Here is an 18632-nt window from a genome sequence, read left to right on the forward strand (position 1 = left end):
TTTATCTGAATAAATAATCTTTTACCTCTCAATATTTACTTAAATAGTTACATAAATATGCCTCATTAGACACAATAGTACCAATTAACCATATCAAATAATGTGTCTAACAGATGGACGTTCTTCAGACCTGAGGACTGCATTTAAAGCAAATAAAGAATAGATTTCTTGCAGGTACCATTCATTAAACGATCTATCCAGCATTTCACCAACATAGTCAATGTCAATATTCAATTGTTTTAGTGTAAATAAATAGTAAGGAATGCAAGAAGTCGAAGTAGAGTAAATTACATTGCAGCAAAATCCGCGCTTTTATTTTGTAGGCCGCTGCCGCCTCGCTTCCGCCATGCTTTCATTAGCGCAGCTAGCTTGACGCAGCAGCGGAAAACCAAACGGAGGCAGAGCAGATCAATTCGGAGCTACGGCGGTTGATCGGGATTATGCGGCGACACTGATTGCTGTACCGGTAAGAAACTGCGGCTTCAGGCCGCTCCAAACGAGCCCTTTGACGGGCCGTTAGTCCTGTTTGTTGTTTTACCGCAAACCACCTAGCTTAGCGCCCGTGCTTTCCCTCCCCTCTCCCTTTGTTCGCTTGCGCCTCTTTTTTTTTGCACCGATGCGGGTTTTGTAAATACTGGCGCAATATGGCTGCCGTCTCTGCACATATTTTAACATGTTGGGGTGTAATAAACAGTTGTATGTGCTGGCCAATTAATGAGGAGGAAGGGGTAAACTGTGACCTCTGAATGGTCATCTTCATCATCATCATCAGCCAAAACAAGCAGCAACAACAGTGTTATCCACAGAAACACATCAATGACACCCTGCTGCTGCTGCTGCTGCTGCTGCTGCAATGTTACCTGTAAATGTTCATCCGTTGACAGGTTATTACAAACTAGTGGCATAATGTTATCAATGCAATGCTTCAGCAAGCACTACACCTCAATCCCACTCGCCAAAATATCAAGAGCTGCAACGAGAAATCGACCAATCGATTAGTGGTTCCCAATATTTTTTAATGGGGACCCCTATTTTTTCAATGTATAAATCGACTGACTTACATTAAGTGACATAAGGATAGTTTATTTTATATGTAACGCAACCATAACAACAGTAGATAACTGACACACTGTTCAATTAATGAACCAAAACAGTGCATGCAATAACAGCAGGAAGTTTGTAAAAGGAGCATTTTGGGAGAATTAGCATGTTCTATGAATGTGTTTAAGTTTACGCCAACTGAATATTTAAAGTTATATTACACCCTTTGAAATCATAGCGCCTTATGACCCCCATTAAGGTTTGGCTTCCTCTAGCAGGGGTAATTAAAGTATTTTTTTATGGGGAAATGCAGTTTTCTATCTCTCAAATATGGAGATTTCCTGCTTTTCTCTATTTAATTTAATATTTAAGTGAATGATTTTGTGTTTGAAGTGACAAAACTAGACTTGAAAACATTGCGTTGGACGTTGAGGAACAGAGATGGATATCTGTTTTTTTTAAACAATGAGATTGTGTGACAGGAGTGCCAGAGATGAGATTGTATGATTGGTCATGATTGCAGGTTTGGTTTGCTTTTAAACCACCTATTACAGTAAGTTGATGTTTAAAGGTTAGGTAACTAGTACGCTCTCCTAACTTCTCCAGTAGTGGTTGACTGAGAGGACTGAATGCCCCAACTTGCTTTGTCTGTATGAATCTGGTGTTTTACTTCTCTTATTGAATTTAGTGAATTAACCAATGTGTGTGCGAGTGGCACTTATATGTCTGTTCATTCCCAAAACAAATCCAAAGGTTTCGTCTAGAGCTTGATCAATTAGTTGATGAGGAGAAAATCAATCGGCAATATTTTGATGATCTATTTATTCTTTCGTTTTCAAGATACACATTTTACTTTCCTCAAAATAATAATTTGTTGCTTGTAGTGAAGTTTTTACCTGCCTTTCTTGAGAAAAAAGGTACTAATGGGTAAATAAATCGATGATGAATAGTGTAAATTCCTGAAAGTAACAAGAGTTCTATCAGTGTATTTTCCCCGCTAACTAGCGTCACTATAGAGTGGTGCAGTGAATTTGGTATGGCTAACTACTAAAAGCAATTTTTGAATATTGCTGAAAATGATGTGGCAAACACAGTTTATGATAATTGCATGTTCTGGTCAGGAGGATAATATCCACATATTAACACCACTTTATAATTGATAAAGCATGAAAACGAATCGGCAGAAGTAAAAAGCTAACGTTAGGCTAAAAACAAACTAGCTTAGCGATGGTGACGTGTAGTCATGCACCTGTGATTTAAAGGCGGCTTATATTTGATGACGTTTAGAAGTCCATTGGTTTTATAAGCTTCAGTCATTCCCAAGTAGGGTATTCACTGACGTATTGTATGCAGTAGAACAAAAAACCTCTTTAGCTTGTGTTACAACCTTCCTTATTTGGGGAATATAACCAGAAACCCATATTTGGAGACGAGGGAACTGGAAATTATAAAATGCAAACTAGTTTCCAAATTGTTGGACTCATTCCTGCACCACTTACGGTTTTGCAGACTCTCAACCCAACTAGTGCCTTATTAAATGACTGCAATCAAAAGGGAATTAACATATTTTTACAAAACACTGGCGCGATGATGTTTGTCACATGGTGCTGCTGTCAGGAGTCAGAATTCTCTCAGACTGAGGTCCTTTTCACAGCAGTAAAATACTTTTATCCAAACATCACATTGAAGTTAAGACTGACACACCCCTCAGCCTTGACACTCACCCCGTCTACACGCCGCAAGATCCTGGTGGCAGAATCAGAATAATCCAATTATCATATCCACAAACGGGATTTAAAGCATAAATGGTCAATCAGCATCTGAAAACAGGACATCTTGGATTTTTAATTTGGCACTTAAAAAACTGGTGTGTGCAGGAAAAAAAACCACATGAAAGCTGAAACCACAGAATATATGAAGTTTTTAAATGATTAACAAACAAACATTTTTGCAGAATTATTTTTCAATTTATGAAAATTAGACGAAACACTTAGTTCAATGCACTGTTTATCTGCTTCCTTAGTTATTGTTACTACAATGTATTAGAATTTTGGATGTAGCCTAAACATTAGACGACTACACTAAAATGGACATTTTCACTGTTTGTATTTGTAATCCAAATGATAAAGTTACAATTAATCTGCAGATCGGTTCAGAATCTAAAAAATCTAAGACTGCAGCCCTGCAGATATGACGCTTGTTGCTGCAGATACGTTACAGTCCCTGCTTGCATCAAAAGTTAAACTGAGCCAGTGTTGGTGTGCTGAAGGAATAAATCAGTTTTTAATATCTGAAGATGATGGTCAAATCTGCCCGTCTTCCTCCAACTATAATTCTCTGGTCCTTTTTAACAACCGGTTCTGCAGCCTCAGTTCCGCGCTTCAATCCCTCAGATCAGATGTGTACCTCCTGCTGGGTTCCTGCCTTTAATCTTCCCGGCCTGGCTGATCCTGGTTTGATCTCGGTCTGTTGTGAGTCAGTGCTGCCGTGGTGTAGTGTTACTGCAGCGCTGCATGTGTGATGATGTAGCAGCAGCAACAGGCCTGTGGTTTGTGTTGCAGTTGTGGTTGTTGTTTTGCAGCTTGCAGCTCTTTTTAGGTTATCCGTTATTTTAAAGCCATTGGTCTGGGAACATCAGGAGAGGTTCTGTGTGTGACTTTCATGTCTGTCCTTTCCCAGCCCTGTCCATCTGTGTTGATGTGTCTGTGACCTTGTGAGACAAAACACATTTCTAGTATCGGGATGTTAAGTTTATGCAGATTTTCACAGTGGTGTCTGTTGTTAATTCACACGGCCTGTTCTGCACCGTGGTGACCTTTTTAATAAAGCTAACAAGCAGTTTTTGATGAGTTCACTGAGCTTCAGAGAAAGGAAGTATTCATTAGTTTTGGTTGTGGGAATTAATATCATTGATAACTTGTTAAGTTGTGAGAAAGCCTCCTGTGATGACAGCTGCTTTTGTGGTTTTTACTTAAAGAGGACATATTCTGCTCATTTCCAGGTTCATATCAGTATGTAGTGTCTCTCCTGTGACATGTCTCCATGCTTTAATGTTCAGAAAGCTCTTTATTTTTCTCATTCTGCCTGTTCTACCTCTTTTAAAGATATCTTAGATAAAAACTATTTATGATGATTAATGTCAAACATTCTTTCCTTCGACTTTCTACAATGTGTGGACCTTGTGAGTTTTAATTTAATATAAACTGAATATGTGAGTATTTGGCTGAATCCATCGACATTAACTAGGTAACTCAGAAATATTTGTTCTTTATCGTCAGACATTGTTCTTGCTTTGTGCTTGTGCAGGTCTCCTTGACCTCTAACCCCGTGACCCTCTGGGTGTGTTGGGAGGTTAAGCATCTTTGTAATACAATAAGTGGGTTATCACAGAGCTCGCGTCAAACTCGGAGTTAAAGATTCACCCCAGGTAATCTGAAATGCAACAGGAGAGACTGGAGATGATTTATCAAGAGACAGGTTTAATACGATCACATCTTTCTGAGTTTACACTGCAGCACTTCTACAGAGGAATAAGGTCCCTTCAGGTTTCTTTAGTGACACCAATGTGAGCTTTTTATCCATCTCTGCCTTTGATCCGATCCCAAACAAACTGAGACATGAGACAGCATTATGTCTGTGTGCAACTGCCGGAAACCATTGATAAGGAAAATCAATAGTGAGCCTTGTGATTCCAAGGATTTCTAAATTGCATCCCTGATTTTACAGGAGTCAGGGAAACACTACTACTACTTCCACATGAAGGGAAACCACCCGCTGCTGACTTTAAAATAATCATTTTTACTGATAACTGTTGTTGTTGTTGTTGGGAACATTAGGGATGCACAATTGGACTAGTGCAATATTCAAAAGTTGTTAAAACACCAAGTATAGTTGAGCTGCAGAGATATCCTGCCCTACAAATCATATTTTACAGACTTAACTAAACAGGTTTGTTTCGTAAAAATCCTCTTTTACAAATCACAACATGATCATATACATATATTCAATGATAATAAGTACAATTATGCTAAAAGTGATCAATCCCTCTTATATTGTAAATCATATCCAGGAGTTTTTATAGAAAAATAAAGTATGAGGGCAACGCTAACATCACTCCAGCCAGAATGATGGCCCCGCCCACTTTCTGGCGAATAAAATGCATCAGAGCGAAGCAGACAATAATAGTGTCTTCATGTCTCAAAGCTGCTGAGTCATATATTGCAACTCAAACAACAAATAAATCCAGAGTTTCGGTTTCTTTTCTTCCTCTCCAGAAAAAAGGAGAGTAAAAGAAACTAATTCAGAAATCTCAGTTTCAGTGTCAGCCTGCTGCCTGCCTCTCGTCCCACCGGACATCCATCCCCTATTTATTCTCCGTATAAACAAAGCTGTATCTGCCGTCTGACGTCTATTTGACACCATCTTCATATTTTGGAGTCATTATACCTTTTCTGACCAACAGAAATATTGTTTTCTGGCATCACTTAAACATTTTACAAGGAAAATCAGTATTTTGGTTTGAGGGCGAACGCCGACAATAAGAGGGGGAGTTCCCCTGTTACCCGGTTTAGACAAAACCCTGAAATCCCAAATGCAGTACTAAATAAATAAATAATCCCTGTATGTTTGTTTGCAGCAAGTGAATATGTTTTGTAACCTACTCTTTAAACATTTTTTATTTCAGTGAGGCTTCTGATAAGCATGCAGGAAAATGAATTTTACTCCTAATCTTTAAAGAGGCCCTATTATGCTGGTGTTAGTGTGTTCTAGGTTTCTGCCTGAAATTCCTCCATTGGACTCCTTTGTAGAATTCTGTAACATAGTGACATCACTGTGTACCACTTTAGCTTATATTGGTACACGTTCCAACATATTGTACGGGATAGGCTAAGAGGTAGGGACATCTCTAAGCAATTGATCAATCACAACATAGCCGGCCAGCTAACCAATGAGAGCAGCCTGGGCTCTGGTTTCAGACAGAGGGTGAAAAGAGGTGCTGCAGCACAGGCAGTATGAGAAACATAAAGAGCCCAGGCCAGTGGGGTTGAGTTTTAAACAAAGACACACATAAGGTTAAATCCACACCACTGTCTCTTGGTTGATCTGTTTTATCATTTAGTAATACAATATGGTTTTTTCAAAGGTATGGCGCCATATGGTATAGAGAGACATGGAATGTGTGAGAATAATTTGAAATAGGTTTAATATTAATGCTTTCCCTCTGCAGGCTGAAGACACTGACTCCTCACCGTGTCTCCTGTGACGTCGCCTCAGCCTCCGGTTGATAGTCTGTACCCGGCCTGTATGCAGCCTGTCCAGGGCCCGGCCTAATTCCTGGTGCTCCTTCTCTCCCACCACCTCCTCCCTCCTTTCCCTACCCTTCTCCCCCCCTTTGCCCCCTCCCTCTATCCTCACTCCCCCTGCACGCCCGCCGGCCTGCTGTCACGCAGAGCGACTCCCAGCCTGTAGCCTGGACCGGCGGCCTGGCTGGCTGCCCCCCTTACAGGTGGATGAATGAAGACCCCATTCAAGAGCCCGACGGCCCCGCGGCCCCCCCGAGCAGACGGGGGTGAGTTAAAAGATTCATCAAACGCTGAAAACACTGATGTCAGTTTGAGACAAACAGACAGATTTCTTCCGACAGGTAAAAAAAGAAAGCAAATATTCAAGGATGTCATGGAAATGATAGTCCGATTTTTCTTCACATTTAAAACATTGTTGTGCTCATGACCTCAGAGTGTCCTTGAACGCATCACATGTCAGTATGATGGAAGCTGAATATTTGTGCTTCTGTTTCAGGACATTCAGGCGTATCTGCAAACATGATGAAGAAAAAAAACTCACATAAGTAAGTCTGATGAAAGGAAAAATAAATAAAGCTCAGGACTGAAATATATACAGCCCTAGAAACCACTTCAGCATTCTCCTTTTCTCTTGTTTTCTTATTTATAGGTATGTCTTTTTTTATTTTTAATTGTATTCTATAAACTACTGACTACTTCCGGAGCTGTATATATATATATAGCCAAAAAATGTAATCACTACATTTATTCTTTTTATATCGATCCACGTCAATAATTATCACAATGTACAGCTCTGGAAAAAACACTCCAAATGTTTCTTAAATCTGTATCTCTAAATGTATGACAGCCATTACATTGTCTGTTTAATTCCAACACAGAGAAACGTTGTCAGTAGTTTATAGAAGAAAATATATATATTTTAATTTTACTCAAATACATAGCTATGAGTAGTACACCCAGAGGAACTGACCATGCTGCAGTGGTCTCTTCATTTGTTCCAGGCTGTATATTGAAGTATCAATCACTTCAGTTAACAGTTTGATGTTTTCTTTAAAACAGAACCCTGCAGGAACCAGAGGGTTGCACCAGCAGTAGGCGGATGCAAAAATACATTTGCCAGTTATTATCTTAACTGCATAAAACTCCAGTGATGATGTCATAACCAGTCCCTGATTCTCCAGTTTAGGGAATGGGTTTCTATGTGATATAGTGATTTAAATAAAATAAGTGTCACAGCAATACATTTCAGGTCCACTATTTTTGCATCCAACAAATATGGTCTATTATTATTATAATGCTTAATATTATTCGGATTGTTAATAATATTACAACACAGCAGTGACATGGAAATCAAAATCATTTAAAAATATGCCAATGCTAGGCTCGGCTATTTGTAGTTATAATTCCCTTCAGTGCATAATGTGCTTATTCTATTTGTTAAGTGAAGATGATGGAATGAAATACTGAAGACAATGTTGATATTTATTTTATTTCTGGGGGGGAATTGTTTTTTAAGTAACCACTGTCAAAAAAAAAAAACGCCTTTCTTTGTGTCACGTTGTTTCACTCCCTCTGCTCAAGGGGGGTCTTTCTGAATATGATTCATTACCCAGCTCTACTACATCTCTAAATATTTCCCCTCCTGTAGGAAACAGAGGACCAGTGTGGGTCCCAGTAAGACTCTATCCCCACCCAGAAGGAACATAGTGGGCTGCAGGATCCAGCACATCTGGAAGGAGGGCAGTAAGTCGGATTCATTTTTTTTTTTAAATGTAGGGCGGGGGGGTTTTGATGTCCGCTCTTGAAACACAAAATGTTGCACTTGTGATTTTGGCCTTTTTATGATCATAACTGGGGGTTATAGTTATCGACTGGGCAAGATCTAACGTATCATTTTCAAAATAAAAGCGCTCCATCGGGGGCTTAGTTCTTTTCCCAAAAGCAGTTTTTTTTTATGTGAAAGAAAAAACTATATAAAAAAACCTATACAATTATTATAAGTATAAAAAATGAAATATCTGCAATAATCAAGTGTGTGTGTGTGTGTGTGTGTGTGTGTGTGTGTGTGTGTGTGTGTGTGTGTGTGTGTGTGTGTGTGTGTGTGTGTGTGTGTGTGTGTGTGTGTGTGTGTGTGTGTGTGTGTGTGTGTGTGTGTGTGTGTGTGTGTGTGTGTGTGTGTGCGTGTGTGTTTTCTCTCAGGTAAGTCATCCCAGTGGAAGGGGACGGTCCTGGACCAGGTCCCTGTGAACCCGTCTCTCTACCTGATCAAATACGACGGCTTCGACTGCATCTACGGCCTGGAGCTGTACAGTGACGAGCGGGTGGTGGGGCTGGAGGTGCTGCCCGACCGAGTGGGTGAGGAACACCGTCTCTTTACACCTTCCTCCATCATTCGGGACGTTAATACAGTGTTAAAGTAACTAAGTACATTTACTCAGGTACTGTACTTAAGTGCAATATTGAGGGACTTGTATATCACTAATTATTTCAATTTTGTATACTTCGTACCCTAACCCCACTACAATTCAGAGGTAAATCCTGCACTTTTACTCCCCTACATTTATTGAATCCCTTTAGTTACTTTACAGATCTGGATTAATGATGGTAAATATGATCAGCCCTTAAGTCAGACTTTAGTTCACCTGGAGTAAATCCAGCAGCTACCCTGCAGTATACAAAGCCATTCAAACTAGCTGCACCTTTACCAGCTCTGAGAACACTTTAATGATCAATAATTATAAAACATATCAGAGATATTATTCTGAAATGGACCAATCAAACAATGACTACTTTTACTGTCGCTACTTTAAGTACATTTAGATGAGAGTACTTTCTACTTTCACTGGAGGAACATTTAGAATGCAGGACTTTTACTGTGACAGAGTATTCCTACACTCTGGTACTTCTACTTTACTCAAATACAAGATCTGAGTACTTCTACTTTACTCAAGTACATGATCTGAGTACTTCTACTTTACTCAAGTACAAGATCTGAGTACTTCTACTTTTACTCAAGTACAAGATCTGAGTACTTCTACTTTTACTCAAGTACAAGATCTGAGTACTTCTACTTTTAGTCAAGTACAAGATCTGAGTACTTTTACTTTTACACAAGTACAAGAACTGAGTACTTTTACTTTTACTCAAGTACAAGATCTGAGTACTTCTACTTTTACTCAAGTACAAGATCTGAGTACTTCTACTTTTACTCAAGTACAAGATCTGAGTACTTCTACTTTTACTCAAGTGCAAGATCTGAGTACTTTTACTTTTACACAAGTACAAGAACTGAGTACTTTTACTTTTACTCAAGTACAAGATCTGAGTACTTCTACTTTTACTCAAGTACAAGATCTGAGTACTTCTACTTTTACTCAAGTACAAGATCTGAGTACTTCTAGTTTTACTCAAGTACAAGATCTGAGTACTTCTACTTTTACTCAAGTACAAGATCTGAGTACTTCTAGTTTTACTCAAGTACAAGATCTGAGTACTTCTACTTTTACTCAAGTACAAGATCTGAGTACTTTTACTTTTACTCAAGTACAAGATCTGAGTACTTTTACTTTTACTCAAGTACAAGATCTGAGTACTTCTACTTTTACTCAAGTACAAGATCTGAGTACTTCTACTTTTACTCAAGTACAAGATCTGAGTACTTCTACTTTTACTCAAGAACAAGATCTGAGTACTTCTACTTTTACTCAAGTACAAGAACTGAGTACTACTTTTACTCAAGTACAAGACCTGAGTACTTCTACTTTTACTCAAGTACAAGATCTGAGTACTTCTACTTTTACTCAAGTACAAGATCTGAGTACTTTTACTTTTACTCAAGTACAAGACCTGAATACTTTTACTTTTACTCAAGTACAAGACCTGAGTACTTTTACTTTTACTCAAGTACAAGAGCTGAGTACTTCTACTTTTACTCAAGAACAAGATCTGAGTACTTCAATATTATTTAATCCATTTCATAGCATAACAAATTATTTAAATACATAATATAATAAATACAGAATTAAATTATTCTTTAGGAATAACCTTAACCATCATACAAACTCATGTCTTCACACACAGACAAATAAAACAAGAACAATATCCAAAAGCAGTTATTTTTATGTGAAAGAAAAAAAGAGTTGAAAAATCGATATCATTTTAAGAAAATTAAAATAAATTAAAAAAATTAGATTAAAGCACATGGCAAAAGATTTATACTTAAATAAAAATATATACAAAATATGTTCAATTGTATGGTAATATGCAAATGTATTGCTAAAGAATTAGGTAATAGAATAATAAAAACATCCTTTATGTCATTTTAACATCTTTAGTCTGACAAACCTAAAAAACTAGGATGTCGCAAAGGCACAGATGATCGTGGATTTATGTCAAATCTTGTTTTGGTCATTTTGGGGTTTGGGCTGTTTTTTAAACAAAGACAGTCTTGGCTTTGAGAATATAAAATGTTTGTTGCCAAATTCTGACAATTTTGAAGCTTGTAAAGATGAGGTGACAACTTCAGCTGATAACCCGCTCCTACGTCGCCCTGAAATACTGAATGACAGACTGATAGTATCCCAGCAGTGCCCGGGACAGTGGGTCCTCATCTGATCCCAAATATATCAAAATAGTATTGCCAAATACAGCGATGAAGTTCGTAAAGGTTCGATGACGAGCTGCGTAGAGAGCAACTTAATGGTAGCAGCATTTACAACAGGCAGAGCTAAAGCACACAAACACACTTTCACTCACAAAAACACTCACCAGCTTTCTTCCTCACCTTTCCAAGTAAAAAACATCCTTGTCCCCGTGCTACTACCTTAAAATGATTTAGCCTTATCATTACAACACATGAATCTCTGTCATCCATGCTGACTGTTGAGCATTATGAAGGACAGCCAACAACAAGGTGTAGACAAACACTATTTCAGAATCACAGCTAAGGCAGTGGTGGTCCTAAGGGGGGGCAAGGGGTACCATGCTCCATAATATTATGAATCCCCCTTTTAAAATAACTATGGCTAAAAACCTGGCAAACTTTGAAGGACTTTCTCTCAGAATTTTGTCCTGGATACATTCCTTATGTTATGTGACATATTTAGCTGAATATTTGGAGAACAGAAAACATAAGGATCTAATTGAAGAGCTAATAATCTCCTCTTCCCAACCTCTTTCCTTTTGTATACAACTCAAAATTGGTTTTGTGTTCAATGTGACAGATTTTGAAAGAGCAGATCACAATGACAAAGCACGAATCAAGCAGATCAATGTTCTCTTCATTATGTTATGGATGGATCAACCAATAGTTGCAGCTCTTAACAGTGTTTAGTATTTTGATGTCCTGAGCACAGACCCCCCTGATGATGTCCCACTGACCCCCTCTCTGTGATTGGTTCCAGCCCCGGCCCGTGTGAGCGACTCGATGCTGGCAGAGACGATGATCGGCAAAGCGGTTGAGCACATGTTTGAGACGGAGGACGGGCCGAAGGAGGAGTGGAGGGGGATGGTGCTTGCCCGAGCTCCCATCATGACCACCTGGTTCTACATCACCTACGAGAAAGACCCGGTGCTCTACATGTACCAGCTGCTGGACGACTACAAGGAGGGAGACCTGCGCATCATGCCCGACTCCAGTGAGTGGGAGCTGCAGCTGGGTATACTGGAGACCAGGGTTCAGCCCCTGAGTTCACTGAATAGTAGTCTACTTGCCAGCATAGTGAACCTGGAAAAGTTTTATGATAGAAATGTATAGCAGGGGTACCCAGCACATAGAAACTGCCTGGTGCTAGCTTGCCTATGTTGGGCAATTTGCTAAATGATCACAAGTTGCGTTAATCAGCATTAATGGCATTATAGCCCAAGTGGACAGAAGTAAAAAAAAAAATGGTTGGACAATTTAGGAGTGGTTTTAGGGGTTGTTGAGGATGCTCAATCCATTTATGAAGTTTCAGGATCAAAAATGACTGATTTTAACCAGAACGTAGACATATTTATACTCTCTGTGGGCTGATTTTGACCACCATGAATAGTGTTGCGACCATTTGATATAGAGGGCACAAGATGAAAGTGATATTACCTCTACTGTGGACAACTTTTCTTCATATAAATAAGCAATCTGTCCAATCCAAATGGTCCACTAAATCCAAAATGAATTTAAAGGGACCACAAATATAAATAAGTATCTTCATACCCCAAAAACCACTCCAAAGTTGTCCAAATCACCCCAGCTATTTTTTTATTAATGTTCATATAGGCCATAATGACCGCCTGTCTGCACATTATCCCGCTTATTACACAGCCAGATACTAAACAAACTAACGACTCGACTCCCAATATTAATTCAAGTTATTTTATTGACTCAAAAATGATCGTATTTCTTAGTCTAAGAAAAAAAAACATCAGAAACTACGACAACAACAACTTTACGGCAGCACTGATCGAGGTTTTCTGTAACTGATTCACTAACAAGTCCTTCAACCCTGCAGAGCCCAGACCTTGTTCCTGTTAGTGTTTACTTCCTGTCTGTTTGATTTATCTGACGTCCAGCGCTCCGTCTTTTAACCTCTTTTCCTTTGTTTTTCTTAATCCTCCTTAACAACAGTCAATATAATCTTTGACAGCGGTCTGCACTACTGGATTAACAACAGGTCACATGTTCTGAATCAACCAATCAGAATTGAGTATTCAACTAAGCCATGTTATGATACTAACAACGCAACTTGTGCTAATTGAGCAAATTGCCGAACATATGCAAGATAGGTTCTGGTAGTTTCGATGTGCTGGGTGTACTCAACATTTCCGGGGTTCACGACAGAACTCTATGAGCTGGCAACTAGACTATCGAGTTGTACAGGGAGGCATAAATAAACCGTAACATACAAACCACCTTTGCTACCAGGCATCGTGTGCGTGGCTGGTAAAAACAGCACAGCAACAGATTTGCACAACACAGAGCAACACCACGTTACACGCTAAGTAGTAGCAGATTTAATTCATATGGAATTATTTAAGTCACCACTTGAGGCTAAGAATTTTTGGATTTCCATTTTTAGTTTAAGACGGTGTAGACAGGGACCAGAATCCAAACTCCTAAGAACTCCGGAACAGATGGCATGTAAAGCACTCATGATGCGTGATGTGTTCTCAATAGCAACTGGTCTATATGTGGGCTAAAATAGTCTATACTACACACACATTTGGACATACAGCTCCGGAAAAAAAAGAGACCACTGCAGCGTTATCAGTTTCTCTTTATTATTTATAGATATGTCTTTGAGTTAAATTATTTTAAAATAACTTTTATTGTATTAATTAAACTGCTGACAACATTTCTGTGTGTTGGAATCAGACACTGGAATGGCTGCCATACAGGGGCGTAGCTAGGTTTTCAAGTTTAGGTGGGCTTAGCCCAGAGGTGAGGTGGAGCTGTGTGTTAATGTGAGTACTAGAACATTTTCGGGGCCTCTTTTGGTTGCGTTTTCAATATATTAGTCATGTTAGCCAGGTCTATGTTACCTGGCCCAGTCATGTTGACATGTCTTAGGAGTAGGGTGGACTTCACATCCTCTAGGGGGGCCCGGGGGAACAGATTTTTAACATTTTAAAGTGAATTGCATGCATCTGGTGCACTTTGAGAGCAAAATTAAGATGCTAGATCTAATAGAACTTTGTGGTCTTGGTAAGGGGAGGGGGCACAACTCTCAACACTATTATGAAAAATATATCAATCAATCAAAGCATTAAAAATACCATAACCAATGACAATTAAATGAAATATCTTCATTTTGAAAATGTTATTCTTGGAAAAGGAGCATGAACTGTGAATGCCCTTTTTTTTCAATTTTTTTTGATAAAACTTTCATTTGGGGTGGGCTTTAACACATTTTAGGTGGGCTGAAACGCTACTGCTGAAGCCCACCTAACAGGCCTAGCTATGCCATTGCTGCCATTAAAGAAAAATGTGGAGTGGGCTCTTCATTTTTTCCGGAGCTGTATAAATTTGGGGGATTTTTATCTTTCATCATATAGATTTTAGCATTGAAGTGCAAAAACAAAAAAAGTATAATTGTAAAACACATTTTATTTGGGGGAGGGGAAAGAAGTTAAATAGGAGAGCCTGGCACTATCTTGCCCTCCCCTGGTGCCGGGCCGGATTGTTCTATTGGATTTTGGAAGATTGCAGAAAGATCTGTGGTAAACAAATGTTTACGGTACTTATTTGTTTTGTTCAGCAGGAAGATCTCCACAAACCAACACCACTTTTTTAACAGTTGAGTAAATGTCATCACCAGAAGTAAAAGCTAACGCTATAACCCACATCACGCCGATCTTTAGCTGCCTTTACTTCAGTCATCGCGTAACTTGTTAGCAACCGCTGTTACACCAGTGGGGTGTATAGCACATAGTTTATGTCATAGAAAAAAGGTGAAATAGCTTTTAAAGCTTGTGTCAACCACAGACCATGTTTTAGGCGTGTAACCAAAACATTGACTTCAGAACGAGCTAACTGGCTAAATGCTGACTCATTTTGGTGCTATGACTTAACCCTGCACCACTCCATTGTCACAAGGGTTTTATGTTTCTACATGAGTTGGTTAGCCTCCCTGCTGCTTACACATGTCCTGTCTCTCTCCCTGTAGACGACACGGTGGCGGCGGAGCGGGAGCCTGGCGAGGTGGTGGACAGTCTGGTGGGCAAACAGGTGGAGTACGCCAAAGAGGATGGCGGAAAGCGCTCGGGCATGGTCATCCACCAGGTGGAGGCCAAGCCCTCCGTCTACTTCATAAAGTTTGACGACGACTTCCACATCTACGTCTACGACCTGGTCAAGACCTCCTAAGACCAGAAGACCCGGTCCAGGATCGGGACCCCATAAAAGACTTACTGAGACCTGCCTAGACCCTCCGAAAAAAGAAAAAAAACTCCAAATTTCCCAAAGAAGAACAAGTGATTTGAAACATCCAAGGTCTATAGAGAAGCTGGGACGGATGATATCATTTTTAACTCTTTCTTTTATGAAATGCCTTAAACACAAGAGAAATACTTCATGATGGAGGCCCCCTCCCCAAGACAGGAGAACTACCACCTGCTCCGAGTCTTCAATTATATATCCATCATCAGTTTCCAGATTTTAGGTTCCATTAGGATTCATCCCAACACACAATTGTTTGATCACCCCAAATAAGACCAAGTTATTTGACATAAGAGATTTTGGAATATTTGTAGCAATACTTAATGAATCAGAAAACCCGACTTCTCCAAGCTGATAGGACCCAATCTTGAGATCTTCGAAGCGAACAGAAAACGTCCCCCGAACGCCATATCCTCCACTCCAGAGTCGAAGCAGGTCTCAAGCTATTTAAGTAAACAGAACCTCCCCTCTCCTGAAGCCTTGTCAGACTGCTTGTGGGGGGGGGTGAGGCAATGGGTTAATGAAGGGATGGGACTTCAGGAAGACAGGAACCTGGAGATGAAGTGAAAGCTGAACCATCGTCTGTCTCCGTTTGTGTTTATCCGAGGTGTTCGGGGACTGGGTTGCAATTAGAAGTCACACAAGAGGAACTCGTGTCCAATCACAGCATTGTATTGACCCTACCCCCCCCCCCCCCTCCCCCCAGGGCAAAGAGTGGAATAAAGTCTGAAGCGCACCGTGGAAAAGGCAGAGAATGCAGACTACTTTCTGTTTCCATTTATTCACCATTTGTGTTGATGCTGATGCCTTCATTACCCATGAGGACTTGAGGTTGCAGCAGGAGGGGCTTGGGTGTGTTGACTTGGCTTCATCGGTTAGCATCGTTAGCTGTCCTCATAAAACTGGTCATCCGGTGCTCACAGGAAGTGCTCGTGGTCGCCCGCACAGATGTAGTTTCCAGTAGCTAATTATGCTAACGAGCTAACCCCATGAGTCGTAGGCCCGGGGTAACGAGGTGATGCTGAAATACGTCCACTCAAACGTTTCCTGGACTCTGCTGAGTACGTTCAGGTCACACAAACAGCAGTGGGATGAGAAGATACATATCGATAAAGTACGTCCGGGATGTGTAAAGGGTAACACTATACTTAAAACTCCTCTATTCACCACTTTAATAAATACGTAATAAATGGTTTATAGCAAACTACAATGTAGCTCTAAATAGAAGAAATTAAAAGTTTTTCACTAACTTATTAATAAGCAGATTATAATTAAATTATAGTGTGGTATGAACCATTTTTTACATGTTTATTTTGTGCTTTTAAGGTGTGCTTTTCCGTGAGCAAAGACTGGACGCGTTTCCCAAACTGTCTGAATGTGTGGCTTCCCTTGGACATCTGACGCTGTATTGATCCGTTCTAATCAGTCCTGACTGAGGAGAGGAAACTAGCAGTGGCCATGCCCCGCCCCCTGTTGAGGCGCTGTCCTTTGATTGGCTGGACTCAAGCACAGATGTGGTTTGCTACAGACCAAACCGATCCAGTGTTCATCTGTTAAAAGTTTATTTGTATGTTTTTATAAAAGAATCTTTCCCGTTCCTATCTCTTCTTCTGCTTTCATGTCGGCGCCCTGTATAGTTTTAACTCTTTGTTTATATGTTTATATGAGCCGGCACATACGGACTGCCTTGTTTTCTCTGTATATTATCTGTTCATTCTTTTTCCGTCTTCTCTTCTGTGTACACTGTATATTACCCAGTTAGCTGTGGGAAGTTGAAATTTCAACCAAAATGACTGAAGATGGTGTCCCGACTGCGCCCCGCTGAATCTGTTCGATGTGTAGGATTATTTTTATTTTTTGCTGACTGACAAATCTCTTCTTTCCTGTATGAAGTTTTGGGGTTTCCACTTTGCAATCAGTTCCAGCTCCCCATAGAGTGGTGCAGTCCTAAAGCCTGGGAATGATTCAGCATTTAACAGCTTCAAGTTCCATTTAATTTTAACGCGTTTTTGGTTTCATGCCATAAATAAGGTCTGTGCTAATCACGAGTCTAGGAGATTTTCACGTTTGAAAACGTGGCAAACTTCTGAAGTTTCTACACGTCATAAAAACAGCATTTGTTTAACAAGTGACAAGACTACTAAACATCATTGGGCGGTGGTGACGAGGGAGGTTCACCGGTCCTTGAGTGCTGTTGAGGTGTCCCTGAGCAAGGCACCGTTCCCTACACTCCCCCTGGAATTTCCCTCTAGGACGATTAAGGATTTCTTCTTCAACATTAGCCAACTTTTAGCTTAGCGCTGGTGATGCGCGGACAGCTTCCTTTATAGTTTAGCGTTAGCTTTTCGCTTCTGCCCATTCCATTTACACTTAAATTACGACAGAAGTGGGGTTAAAATGTGGAGATTATCCTGCTGAAGTAAATGTGTTTGCCACAGATCTTATTTTCAGCAATATTCTAAAATCCCATTGGATGATGGTCAAGGGGGTGATGGAAGATCTCCCACAATCCTCTGCTTTTACCAGATGTAGCTCTTCCCACCAAGGACATCACTCTCCCATTAGCATTAAACAGCCATGTTGCCTGATCCATGTCTCGTGTGCCTGAAGGGACTCGAACATCTGTTTGAAAGAACATGGGTGTCACAACGTTTTGTTAATTTGTTTTTGATTCTCGAACCTGCGTTGCTGTTATAAAATCTGCCGTTTGATATTGTGCAATGTGTTTCACCCTTCTGATTCTAGACCATGGAGACTCCTAAAGAGAACTTGCATTCTACAGTCTTTGATAACATAAATACTGTTCGTGGAACCCACATGTTCCGACTCTAGGACACAATCTCAGCCTCTTGGTTCAGGAGCCGACACGCAGTTCGTATTTTACAGAAAAACATTGGTGTGTGTGTGTGTGTGTGTGTGTGTGTTTGTGTGTGTGCGCGCACACGCGCACGCGCGCTGTGGATCAGCCCCTGTTCAGAGCAGTGTTGTTTTTGCATGCATGTATTGCTCAGTGTATTGGTGTGAGTTGCATGTCTGTGTAGTTTTCAGTTTTTCGGCTGACTTCTGTCTGTGGCTCTTTTTTTTGGTGCCTTTTGTTTTGATTTCAGTTCTTTCTTTCCCTGTTTCTTTTTGTACTATGTGTCCCAGAGGCTGCTGCTGCTGCTGTTTTTTGGGGGGGTTATTGAGCATAAAATAGAAAAACAAAAACAAAGAAAATCCTCCTCCAAACAGAGCTGGCAACAGTTTGTGTGAATTCTGTTTCTGGGTGGATTGTCCCTTTAAAGAGTGCCAACTACAGATCCCAGTGTTGTACAGCAGTGAAAAGCTCACAATATTTACTAAAATAAACCATTTCTCTGTTTTTTCAATCACCA

The 18632-nt window shown here is 40.1% G+C and overlaps 1 protein-coding gene across 3 annotated transcripts; it reads left to right on the forward strand.

Moving 5' to 3' along the window:
• Window positions 1–356: 356 nt before the first annotated feature.
• spinb (spindlin b) lies at window positions 357–18626 on the forward strand. Of its 3 annotated transcripts, XR_010167031.1 has the most exons (8): window positions 357–466; window positions 6269–6685; window positions 6841–6889; window positions 7993–8087; window positions 8544–8699; window positions 11747–11980; window positions 14987–16394; window positions 16585–18626. XR_010167031.1 is itself a non-coding variant. In XM_063898189.1 (7 exons), exons 2-7 carry the CDS (start codon window positions 6556–6558, stop codon window positions 15184–15186), a joined length of 864 nt encoding a protein of 287 aa, XP_063754259.1. In that variant the 5' UTR covers window positions 357–466; window positions 6269–6555; the 3' UTR covers window positions 15187–18626. The 3 variants fall into 3 exon arrangements, 2 of the variants coding, with proteins under 2 accessions (XP_063754259.1, XP_063754260.1); XM_063898189.1 differs by having other exon boundaries at window positions 14987–18626; XM_063898190.1 differs by having other exon boundaries at window positions 6269–6610; window positions 14987–18626.
• The last annotated feature ends 6 nt before the right edge of the window (window positions 18627–18632 follow it).

Source organism: Eleginops maclovinus, chromosome 12, assembly GCF_036324505.1.
Source record: "Eleginops maclovinus isolate JMC-PN-2008 ecotype Puerto Natales chromosome 12, JC_Emac_rtc_rv5, whole genome shotgun sequence".
Lineage (NCBI taxonomy): Eukaryota > Metazoa > Chordata > Actinopteri > Perciformes > Eleginopidae > Eleginops > Eleginops maclovinus.

Excerpts from the sequence above, each read along its gene's own strand:
- spinb (XM_063898189.1), top strand. The coding sequence starts at position 6,556 with ATGAAGACCCCATTCAAGAGCCCGACGGCCCCGCGGCCCCCCCGAGCA. Across the intron at positions 6,890-7,992 it reads AAGAAAAAAAACTCACATAA|GAAACAGAGGACCAGTGTGG; the intron begins GTAAGTCTGATG and ends CCCCTCCTGTAG. Across the intron at positions 8,088-8,543 it reads GCACATCTGGAAGGAGGGCA|GTAAGTCATCCCAGTGGAAG; the intron begins GTAAGTCGGATT and ends GTTTTCTCTCAG.